Raw genomic sequence first — 12,166 nt, 5'->3', positions numbered from 1 at the left:
TATGAACCATTTGATTTAAACCCCCCAGATTTAATGTTGATTAAAGTAAACAGACTTTTTTTTTATTTGATTTCTGGTCTTCAGATACAAAATCCACAGTAATTTTGGGGAAAATATATCAAGTATCCAAAAGAAATTGAATAGTTATAAAATAAGTTCATTTGCATTCATGGTTATATTTTTAAGAATGCTGATTGGTTGGTTGGATCCTCACTTTCTCCTCACCAAATTTTTGTTTGGACATCGATCTTTGATCACATCGTTGTTTTCTTCTATAATCCTGGATTTTCTTTAAATGAGAGTTTAAAAAAAAAAAAGAGAGAGAAACGTGTTTAAAGTGAGGAGTTTTACAGCCTTAAACATCTGTAATTATTGTAAAAAGTAAAGATATTGACCAATTCATGAATTTTGTCTATTGTAGGTTTTATTTTTAGATTATATCTCACATGAATAAATAGAGAACGCTGTATTTTTTCTTAAATCTTATATGGAGCCTCAGCTGATAGAAAGTTTCCTATTCTTTTGGCAAACCTGTTTGTTGTTTTTGACAGAAGCAGGAAACATCTGTGGTGATGAAACCAATAAAAACCACGGCTGACGGTTCGTCTCAGCCGCTCCTGCAAAGCTGTGCAAAAACGTATTCAGACCATTTCACTGCGTGAAACAAGACTATCCTGAAAAAGAAGGATTCGTCTCTTTAAATGAGGCAAAAATGTCCAATCTGGGAGAAATATACTCAAATTAATCGCTTCAAATATTTCGTAAGTTTGTAAAAAAAATAATTATATTCTACAAAAAAAAATGCTGTGTTTGATCTTTAGGCTATTAAAACTATTCTTTTCATAGAAAAGAGCAAAAACACTGAAATAAATTCAATAAATTCACAATTTAAGGTTTTATACTGAATTTCTGAAATAAAAATCTAAACTCCTCATGTATTTTTAAGGCGTAAAAGGATTTTTTCAAACAAAATTTCAGTTTAAAGACAAATTTCCCAAATTAAAATGTAAAAAAAATCCAATTCAATTAATGCCATTGGATGAATTCCAATTATATGCAGCATCCAGGTGCAAAGAGGTTTAGGGTGAAAGAAAAAAAACGTTTCTATGTAGACTAAAAGAATAAGAAAAATGATCAATAACCTTCATATAAAAGAGATCTGTCCTGTTTCTATTTGAGTTCTGTTGGTAACATCAATTGACATTCAAAACCAAAAGATATATATATATATATAGAGAGATAGAGATAGAGATATACTTTTGTTAAAATAATAAAAAATAAAAAAAAATGTAATAAAGCAGCCAAGTTTAAACAAGCGCTTTCTCCAGGATTAAAAAAAACAAAAACATTTCATTTTGCTGAACCATTTTCACATTAATTTACATATGAGAGTATTTTTATTGCTCTTATTTGTTTGTTCACTTTTGAACTGTTTTTTTATTTTGTTTAGATTAGTGAGCAAATAGATATTTGAAAGACATTTTATGTCCTGAGGAGAGTCTGTCCTCTACGATGTCGCAGCATCTGGAACCCGGACCCCCACATCCAACACAGAGCCCCCAGCAGAGCAGACATCCCAGCAGCCGTGGTAGTCAGGACAACCTGAAACCAGGCCAGTGGACCCCCCCACCCCCAGAGAGGAGGAGCAGCTGAGAGCGTCCCGGCCCCAGCCAGAACACGTAAACATGAACATGCGTGTTTAAATCATAAGCTTTAGTACAGACTCAAGGTCCATTTGCCACAAAATACACAAAACATAAAAGACTTAAGGAAAAGAATAAAACACTCAAACAAGTATTAGAACGATGACAAAGTATAAAAAAAACTGTCATAAAAGTATAAAAACAGTAAAATAATGAGGTATCATGAACTTAATAAAAAGACTAAAACTGCTGACTTAAAAAAACTTAAAACTTTAAAAAAGGCGACAGTACCAAAACCTCCAAATAGGGGGGTTGGTATGGAAAAGTGCTGTCCTTTACATTGGTGGGAGTTAAAATGATTTCATCATTTGAAATAATAAAACAATAGATAAACTGTCTTAATAAAGCTTAGAGTATTAACTCCAGATCCAACAAACCGCTGCACCACCGAGGCTGTTTTAATAAAATCCTTAGGGCATCATTATGGGCTACCTGTAGCTTCCTCATGCTGGAGGCCCTAGAGTTTGTCCACAGGTGGGCAGTAAGTTTTAAATAAAAGAATAATAAGATTCTCCGAGTGTGAATAAACCCTGCATGCAAGCGTGTTTGCCTGAGCATACAACATACACCGTCGTCTGTGGATATCATCGTCTGGAAGCTTATCGTTGATGACATCAAAAGCAGCAATGTGAAAGGATTATAGATAAACATGAACTGAAAATACATTAAAAAAAAACTAAATAGTAAAAACAATCCTGTTTGCAAAGAATTACTCAAGTGTTGCCTTTGTTGTAATCAGTAAAACTGAACTTTAAGGTTTTAAAGAACCTCTAGAGGCAAAACTTTCCAACTAATGTTTACCTTTTGACTTTCAGCATAAAATTGAGTCTTTAATCCATTTTTCCTTGGATGTAGAAATCTTTTGGATTATTTTTTTCTCATAACCACTCAACTAAACAAACATGGAATTTATTTCAGTTAAAAGCTTAGAATATGTTTATTTTACAAAACAGAACAATGTCTAGAGGACGCAGCAGCAGAAGCCTTAACTCAGAGCGCCATCTATTGGTCAAGTCACGTCAGATCTAGTAAACCAGATGTGACTTCTCTACATCCATTTAGACATGCTAAACCAGACTTTTTCAAATCATTTTAATAATTAAAACAATAAATAAAAAAGCTTAAGTACAGCCGAACTGGTCCAAGATCTGGGGAAAAAAAAAAAAAAAAAAAAAAAGTTAAAACTTTAAACACCGGCTGCACAGTACAGCATTTAAAACAAACTATTGATTTAGCTTCTATTTAATATGACTATTAGTTTTTAGTTTCAACCCCCCCCCCCAATCGGCCCATTCATTACTATAGCCACGAAATGACTTAAAGAAAAAAAACTCATACGTAATATCAAAACAAGTTAATATTTTACAAACTATAAAACGAGTACGCTGCAAACTTTTACATAAGTCGAGTAAGACGAAGATACAAACTATTTTGCATGAGTGTATCAAAAAAAATCCTCATGGACCAAAAATACTTAGCATGCAAGACTAAATGGTGGGGAAAGTGAGAAAGATGAGTGAACAAAGGTAGGATTGCCTGCAGGGGGCGCTCCATAATCCCAACATGATCTCAGTGACGTTTTGAAGGTCACATGACCTGCAGTACATGACACCTGAGCTGCTCTGACTGATCCAGTGAACATGTTCGTGTTCAGAAACTGTCTTCCTGCTTTTTTGCTGCTGCTTCTGCAAACGTCAGGTGAGCTAAAAAATGTTTGTTTGGATTGAGAAACAAGACAAAGAGTAACAAACTTTCTCTTCTCAGATTCATCTGCAGGTAATGACGTGACCCAAACCCCCCTGCTGTGGACGGAGGAAGGCGGCAGCGCCACCATGGAGTGCAGCCACACCAAAGATCACGGACACTTCCAGATCTACTGGTACAGACAGCTGCCTGGAAGAACCATGGAGCTGGTCGTCTTCACGTCTACAGCTCAAAGAGGAGGAGAGCACGACTTTGGAGCTTTCAGCAAAGAAAGGTTCTCAGCCACCAAGACAGAAGCTGAGAGAGGAACGTTCACAGGTGCAGCCTGAAGATAAAGGCTTGTATTTCTGTGCTGTGAGTCAACACAGTGATACAAACCCATGAGAGAGCTGAACTAAAACCTCTCAGCTGATCCCATCAATGCTGTCCTCTAGAGGGCGCTAAAGAGTAAGATCAGCAGGTGATGCAGAAGCGTTTCCAGCTGGTGTCTCCTCCCCTCTGAGCTGATCTCCTGTCATGTTCATGCCGTCAGTCCACACTGAGACACAGAGGAAGATCCAGACATGATGATGAGAAACGTCTGCAGGATCTCTCTGCTGCTTCTCTGCTTCTCCTGTAGGTCTGACCTTCATCTGCTTCATCACATTGACCCTTTTGTCTCTTCCTCATGTGTTTTCTTCTTCCAACACAGACATCTCACTGAGCAGCAAAGTCCATCAGGATCCAGCAACAATATTAGAAAGATCTCAGGGTTCTGCAACCATCAGCTGCAATCACTCCGTCTCTTCATACAACGTCATTTTGTGGTACCAGAAGCTACAGGATGACTCTGCTCTGGATCTCATTGGACATGCATTTCTCACCACTCCAAACTATGAGGAGAAATTTAAGAAAAATGTCAAAATAAGTGGAGACGGATCAAAGAAGTCGGATCTCCTCCTGGAGAAGCTGAACCCTGCAGACAGTGGGGTTTATTACTGTGCAGCTAGTAGACACAGTGACTCAATGAGCTGCTTTTCTGCACAAAAACCCTCTGATTCATATCAACACAAACTGAATCAGGAACACCTGCAGCAAAGCAGCAAACAGAACTGAATCCTGGTTTTCAGGATCCTTCAGAGTGCTGGTTCTCTGATAAATGTTCATTTTTGCTATTTGAGGGTTTTGGACCAGTTTGCATTTAACTGTAATGTAACTTAATAGTTTTTGAGATTAATATGATTAAAAGCAAACGAGTGGTTAAGTTGTTTCAACCAGTAGGGGGCAGTGTCTGCCCACTACACCTCCTCACGTTTCCTCAGATCAGTAGACCACAGCCTGCAGAGACACTCCTCCCTGCATGTCTTCATCTCTAACTGCATCCACACATAACGGACACGTTCAGTTTCCAACATGTCTTCTAGCAGACGTGGTCTCCTCAGCTTGTTGCTGTTTGTTCTCTGGATCAAAGGTAAAACTCTGGAACCTCCTCAGATTGATTCACAGATCAGATGTTCATCTATGGAACTGTCATTGTTCTCCACTCAGGTGGAACTGATGGTAGTGATGTCAGCCAGACCTCCATGCTGTGGACCAAGAAGGGTCAAGATGCAACCATGAACTGCAGCCACACAAAGGGGGCTCAGTATTTCCAGATGTACTGGTACAGACAGCTGCCTGGAGAAACCATGGAGCTGGTCGTCTTCACGTCTACAGCTCAAAGAGGAGGAGAGCACGACTTTGGAGCTTTCAGCAAAGAGAAGTTCTCAGCCACCAAGACAGAAGCTGAGAGAGGAACGTTCACAGTGAAGAAGGTGGAACCTGAAGATAAAGGCTTGTATTTCTGTTCTGTGGCTGAACACAGCGATACAAACCCATGAGAGAGCTGAACAAAAACCTCTCAGCTGATCCCATCTGTGCTTCTGTCACGTCAGGAGGAACTCAAACATGCATAGAACGAATAAACATTTTCTAAAGTGTAGATTGTCTTCAATTTCACACAGATATTTTTTTTTTGGTTCCGCTTGCATTGATTTGGTTGGTTTTACGTCGGATACTCACCCGACAACCCTCTGCATTTGTCCGGACTTGGGACCGGCACATGGCAGCACTGGACGGTGCTCCTTGTGGTTGCATTACCTAACCAAACCTACATTTTTTAATCTGTAGCCAATTTGAAATTTATATTCTATTCTAGGACTATATAACACTTCACCTTTTCTTAGATTATTTTTTAAAGATTTATTTCCAAAGATTGAGTATTTTTAATAAACTAATTTTTAAAACACGAGAAGTTTAGTTATTTTAATATAGAGTTTGATTAACTTGTCTGAAATTTTACAATTTTTTTTTTAAGTTTGGCTTAGTAATCCAAATGTATTAGCCGAGCGTTTTTAAAACCTTTAAAGGTTATTTGACATCTTTGGCTATTTTGCATTAGTAATTTTACCATTTAGTACTTCTCACCACTAGTGTCACATTGAGGATTGAGTTTTTAACAGCAACCGTTTTGCTGATACTTCAGGAAATTTCCTTTTCACATGAAAACAGTTTGACATCAGATATCTGCAGTAAAATGACAAATCACATTGTTCAGCAGTGGTTTGAATCTCCTCAATGCCACAGGTGGGATCCATCGTTTGTGGCAGTTCCAGCAGGTCCAAGAAATACCAGTTTGTCCAAGTCTGTTCAGATTGTGGAAGCAATTCTTCAAGAATTAAAAAATAAAGCTTTAGTTTCACCAGATGGAGAGAGAAGCCTTTAGTTTGGATGCACGGCTCCAGATGAAACTCCTTCAAACATCCCTTAGATCTTCAGAGTCTAAAGAGAACCCAAATCACATCATCCTTCACTTTTTCAGTAGTGTGCACGTTGCATTTTCACCTTTTTCAATCCACTTTCCCAGCCAGAAGCTTCAATCCAAACGACAAAACTCCATTTATGATCATCCATTTGTCTCCATGAACGATTCCCATCCCGTCCATCAGTACTTTGTTCTCCAGCTTCCCACAGTTTGTTTTCCCTATTTCTCTGTTGGAACAGTCGAGTTCCTCCGTTCATGTCAATTAGATTTTGTAAAAAGTTTCACCACTGAGGGACAAATACATTTCTTCCATTTTAAATTACGACATTTTCCTCAACAGTTCAAATATCCAGGCCACAGGTTGAAGAAATCAAAACTTCAAGACTCAAAACCTTTGGTCCAAGATAAAAAGTTCTTTTGGCAGATCCATTTCCAGAAAATAGGATAAAGTCATCTCTTTTACAGATCCCATTCAAAAGGTCAGTTTGAAAAAAGCCATGTTTGAGAAATCTAAAAGTCTTTTTAATGCAAAGACATTGATGTTCTGCCATAAATGCAACAGTTTGACCCACAGATTGAAGAACATGCCGGTAAGCTGGTGACATTCAGGCCTTTTATAGGAACCATCTGTGTGACCAGACATTTACTTTTGTACTGGAGCTTTGCCCTTTTGCTTTGCTAGTAAAACACAAAGAATTTAATAAAATTCCTGCAGCTCCACCAAAAAATACAGATCTGGTTTGCCAACAGCAACGTCACTGTTGATCAGAGAACAGTTGGTTTTCCAGGACGTTCTACCACACAAACAGAACCTCCTGTTCAACCCAACGTTAGACTTCTGAAGTTTAGACGGGTCTTTGAAACCGATCTGAAAAGTTTAACACTGAATCACGTGAAACACAGTTACCTTTTTAAGACCAGTTTAACTTCATGATGAGGACAGGGTCATTTCATTGAGTCAAACGAAAAAGTCAGAAGTTTGTTTTTGTACAGGAACCCACAAAGTTCCTTTAGGCGATGAAGGAAATGCAAATACCTGGAGGCTGTGACTGAAAAAGCCAACCAAATCCTGCCAGAGAAAGAAATGTTCCATGAAGAGAAGGCAAATGCTGGGACCAGTTTCTACATTAGTGGGTTAGACGGCCGTTTAGACATGGCAGATCAGTAGAACAGCTTTAAAATAAATAAAATAACACCCATGGTGCTTTTTAGTGCAGAATCACAATAAAACTTCAGGTTTAAGCAGATTAATGATTCTCATGAATCACCATCCACTCAAGCTGAATAAAATGCAGTCACTGTGGATAAAGAGCATTGACCAACCATCCATATGGCTGACAAATCTGTCAAGACTTTCTGATCCACACTGGAGTTCAAAAAAATAATTTTAACCTGAAAGAAAGAATTTGGTTTTCATCAACATACCAGAAACTACATAGAGATTAGTAAAGAAAAGCAGTCCCTCCTGAACAACAATCTATACGTCTATACGGTCATGTCAGACAGACTGAAGACATTGATGTAAATTCAAGTTGTTACATCAGCAAGCAGGTAAGACATTCACCTCTGAAATGTGCACGTCAAATATTTGATTAAACATTTGGTTAAAACACATTAAGACCCCTCCCCCCACCCTCATCATCAAGGTCTTGGTTTAAATTGGCTCCTGTGAAATAGTTCACCATTAAAAACCACTTATCCCTGAAAGAAGTAAAATGGAACCTGATTCAAAGGAAAGTTCTCCCTGGAACCAAACCTTTTAAAGAACATTGACATATGAACCTAAAAAGCAGTTTGTGGCCAATCAGATTTTGTTTAAATGACAAGGATGAAATGTCAGACGTGTCACATAAGTCAGCCGGTGTTTACCGAAAAGTTCCTTTAAGCAAAAAGTTCTGCAGAAACCTGGAGGCTGTAATTGCGAAAAGGTGGTTTTGTTCTGCCACCAGAAAAAAAAAAATAAAGATTTAAATATTCAGCATGACAATGCAAAGACCATAGAGACCCCTCATGTACAATCAGCACAGAACACGTGTTATTGATGTGTTTACAGTATTTTACATCTGCAAATATAAAAACATTAAACCAATTCTCTATGTTCAAGAATCACCGTTATTGACCATACCAAGAGTTCACACAGAAGTTCCAAAAAAATTATTGGAATACAAGAAATAATTCACAAAAAGGACAAAATTTAGAAAAACCTGGAAGAAAGAACAATTTAAACGTTTGCTCAAAGGTTTGGAAATGAAACCTGTAAATGTTTTGAATTGCAGTTAAGGATTGTATTGATCGTTCCTGCCGTCTGGACCAGGACTCCCCTGAAAAGAGAATGGTTATCACAAAAATCCCTGGTTAAGTAAAACGTTTAAAAAAATAAGTAAAACCCACAAAAACCACCAAGGAGAGAAATACCCAACTCATCAAGAAAAGTTGGTTCAGTTTCAACTTTCAGAATTTATATTCCACCCATTTGCCAGAACAAAACATACAACATGGTTTCTCCAGAGCTCTTGTTTTGATAATTACCATATTCAACCTGAAAAGAAAAAAGTATTTTAACTGATTTTCATGGACCGTCTAAGTCATCCTATAATAAGTCGCTACCGCCCCATGTAGACCTAAACAATCACATACTTTAAAATAAAACTTCATTTTTCTGGACCGGTTACCTTAAAGTCAACAGCATTACACAACCATCTCAGGTGTGTAGATCAAGGACAGGATGGTTGTAAATGTAACCAGAACGTTTAAATCACATGGCGGTCCCTGAACTCCATAATCTTTGTCAAGATCTGCTTTCACTTCCATGCTTAGTTCCACACAGGATCAAAATAAAAAGGTCAGAGAATGCATATTTTGATGATCTAAAGTCTGCAGGACTCCCAGTTCCATTGTTTCTTGAAACAAAAAAAATTTAAAGGCCGTTCTCTGCATGGAGTGTCCCATCAATAAATAGTGTTACAAGTTCCGCTTTGGTTCCATTTTTCAAGCAGCCAATTTGCTAAAAATTCTACGAGGTTTTGCAGCAGTTTAAAAAGCCGCCACAGTCCAGTTTTGCGGTGAGGAGCCGGGCTTTGAATGCAACACAAACTCAGATGATAGATTCTATTGACTCTTTGTCGGGCGTCCTGTCAATCACGTCTCTCGGAACAGAAACTCCAGGGTTGTGAACTATTCCTTTGTCCGGGCACTTTAGTGCAGGTTTTCCATGCGGTTTGCCGCATGTGGTTGATCTTTCATGCGCCGATGTTCAGTTTGTTCACTGGTTGGGTTTCAGTTACATTTCAGTTCCATTGACTCTAATGGTACCGTCCCAGAGGTCCAGTTCCACATTGAGAGCTGCTGCCAGTGGTGTGTTTGTGAATCCCACTTCCCGGTCCTGGATCATTGAATTCTGACATCCTGGTTTCAGTTCTCTTGAAGCTGCTGCATGACAGAAACTGGTTAGTGTACATACAAATGTCCAAAAGAGCTCTTTAAACCATCAAAAAAAATAAAAAGTTAAAATCAGAGGTAATGTTAGATCGTCTGCAGGGAAGCCTCCCTTTACAATCGCTTAAAAACAAAATTTAAACATGAACTAAAATACAGAATTTAAAGGAAATTTGCTGAAGAATGACCAAGACAAATATTCTACCTCCTTTTCTTTAGATTAAATATTTTGCTGCAACTATAAGTGCATACTTGTACAAGTCTGGGTATTTTAATTTTAGTTATTACTAAACTTAAACATTTATAATTAATTTTTATATTTTATTTTCATCTTACATCCTTTGCTTTTCATTTCATATTTTGCTGCCACTTTTTTTAAATTACTGCAGAAATTATATATTAGCTTAATTTTATTTTTTTATTATTTAAATAATTTTAAAAGATTTAAAGTATGTTAAAGTTTGAGACAAAGAAGAAGGATAAAGAGGGAAAATTCTAGAAAATGAAAATATGAGATAAGGTGGAATAAGGGACACAAGGTTCAAGAATTAAGAGAAACTTCTGAGAAAAAGGATCAAGAAAGAGGAACAGGCAGAACTAAGACGGCTCAAAGAGCAAAGACCGGTGTAGACGGACGAGACCCAACCCCAGACCCATGAGGAACAGATGGACCAGCATCCAGACCGGTCCAACGCAAAAGAACTGAAGCACCAAAGGCCAATGAGAGATCCGAGGGTCTAAAGGAGACATTTGAGACAAAAGAGGAGATCAAGTCGATACAGAAAGACGAACCAGAGAAGGAAAAACTCCCAAATAAACCATTGTGCAATGAAAGAACCACCCAGACATGCATTCATGCATCACCAATGCAGGTGGATGTGGCAGGTGGGGCATGCAGTCCTCCCTGATCTACAGCTCCCTGGTTGTGGGCTGGGCTTTCAGAACAAGAACCGAACCTTCAGACCAACGTTTGGAACAGATCCGTGTTCAAAGACTTGAACCAGCAAACCAAAGAAATCACAACCACTGATCAACCAAATCCATTTTACCCAACCCGATGGTAAATAGGGCTCAACCACGGCGGGAAGGCCCAGCAATAAAATATAAAAATGGGTCTTACCTTTCGTCGCACCACCTGAAAAACAAAGTCTGCACAAACTGATCCAAAACGTGGAAGAAACAGAAAAAGGACAGAATCTCTGATGGTCCGCCAAACCAACAAGTCCCTCACCGATTCAGCTCCAGCCCAACAACCACAACCTCTGCTCCAGACCTACAGAGTCCTTCCAACAGTTTCCTGAAGATCTCACCCTGACCAGACTGGACTCTTCCAAACCTCAAAGCTCCAAGAACTCAGAGCAAACACTAAAACCTGACGCTGAGCCTGACGGCCAGAAAGGAAACGGCATTGAAGGTGACTTTACCACAGAGGAGAAACTTACTGGAACAGGAAAAATATACAAGTAAAACAATTAAATACTTAGTTTTAAATAAATAATCACACTTTGATGTACACAAGTCAAAAATTGACAAAAAGAAGAGTAAAAGCAAGAAACAAAGAGGCACGGCAGCCAGAAGGTCATACAGGGGGCGGCACGGCGCCAGAAGGTCGTACAGGGGGCGGCACGGTGGCCTGGAAGGAAAGAAGCAGGTATAGGGGACGTACCTTTTGAGGATCTCCATGATGATGAAATGCTCCACGCAAATGAAATGTGGGTGTGTGCTTTAAAAACTGTTACATACCTTCATGAAGATGATTGATGAAATCTCCAAAATGGCAGAAAATGTAAAATGACGGAGGCGAGGACGCAAATGAACTATAAATTCTCTTAAGTCTATTTTGTTTTACGGCCACGAACAGCAGGTTTTGTTAGGAACTCCATGAAAGGAGATCAGAGTAAAAAAAAATGTTCAAGCACATTTGGAAAACCAGCAGGAGGATAAATTATACATTTCAGCTGAAAGTTCCTTAGACAATAAGCTCCATCCTCATCGTGGCCAAATAGTCTCAGCAGAGCATCACTGCTGCACCGAACCAAAGTGGACTAAAGTCACCTTCAATGCAAGCTTAGAGAAAGAGGAAGAGAGAGGCACGGCGGCCAAAACAACAAATGAGGGACTTACAGGCTGAAGATTTTCCTAAAAGAAAGAGAAAAAATACTTTAGAAGTTGAGTCTTTTAGGGAATTATAAACACAAACAGGTCTGTCTTTATGTTGAGGCTAAAGGCGTTTACTTAAGTAGTTACCTCTTTGTTTGATTGAGGTCCACTTTTCATTGTCCTGAGCAGATTCCAGCAGAGAATTCTGGGAAAGTGATCAGAACACAGCCATGGTCACGCTCTTCCTCAGCTGGAAAACTCACAGGTTGTGTCTAAAATCCATCCCCAATGAATGACTTAAATAAAAAGCATCACATTTCAAGTTGAAAAGCAGAATCTAAAACAAACAAACCGGACAGAATGAAGAACCACGAACCTGGAGCCCCACCAAAGACGCTTCCCGCCGAACTGAACTGAACTGAACTGCAATGAACCGCTCTAT

The 12,166-nt window shown here is 38.7% G+C and overlaps 1 protein-coding gene and 1 long non-coding RNA gene across 2 annotated transcripts; both read left to right on the top strand.

Moving 5' to 3' along the window:
- The first annotated feature begins 3,897 nt into the window (after positions 1-3,897).
- On the top strand, positions 3,898-4,246 carry LOC144989129 (uncharacterized). The gene is made up of 2 exons (XR_013653285.1): positions 3,898-4,022; positions 4,099-4,246. It is a non-coding gene; the product is annotated as an uncharacterized LOC144989129 (long non-coding RNA).
- A 553-nt stretch (positions 4,247-4,799) lies between these two features.
- LOC101167017 (T cell receptor beta variable 29-1) lies at positions 4,800-5,266 on the top strand. The gene is made up of 2 exons (XM_020700936.3): positions 4,800-4,857; positions 4,935-5,266. Exons 1-2 carry the CDS (start codon positions 4,800-4,802, stop codon positions 5,264-5,266), a joined length of 390 nt encoding a protein of 129 aa, XP_020556595.2.
- Positions 5,267-12,166: the final 6,900 nt, after the last annotated feature.

Source organism: Oryzias latipes, chromosome 22, assembly GCF_053564925.1.
Source record: "Oryzias latipes strain Hd-rR chromosome 22, Olatipes_Hd-rR_3.1".
In the NCBI taxonomy this organism is placed as follows: Eukaryota; Metazoa; Chordata; class Actinopteri; order Beloniformes; family Adrianichthyidae; genus Oryzias; species Oryzias latipes.
This window is presented reverse-complemented; position numbering and strand designations above follow the sequence as displayed.

What these genes read in the sequence shown, in the direction of transcription:
- LOC101167017 (XM_020700936.3), top strand. Translation starts at nt 4,800, where the DNA reads ATGTCTTCTAGCAGACGTGGTCTCCTCAGCTTGTTGCTGTTTGTTCTC. An exon ending in GTTTGTTCTCTGGATCAAAG is followed by an intron (nt 4,858 to 4,934) that starts GTAAAACTCTGG and finishes TTCTCCACTCAG; the next exon opens with GTGGAACTGATGGTAGTGAT.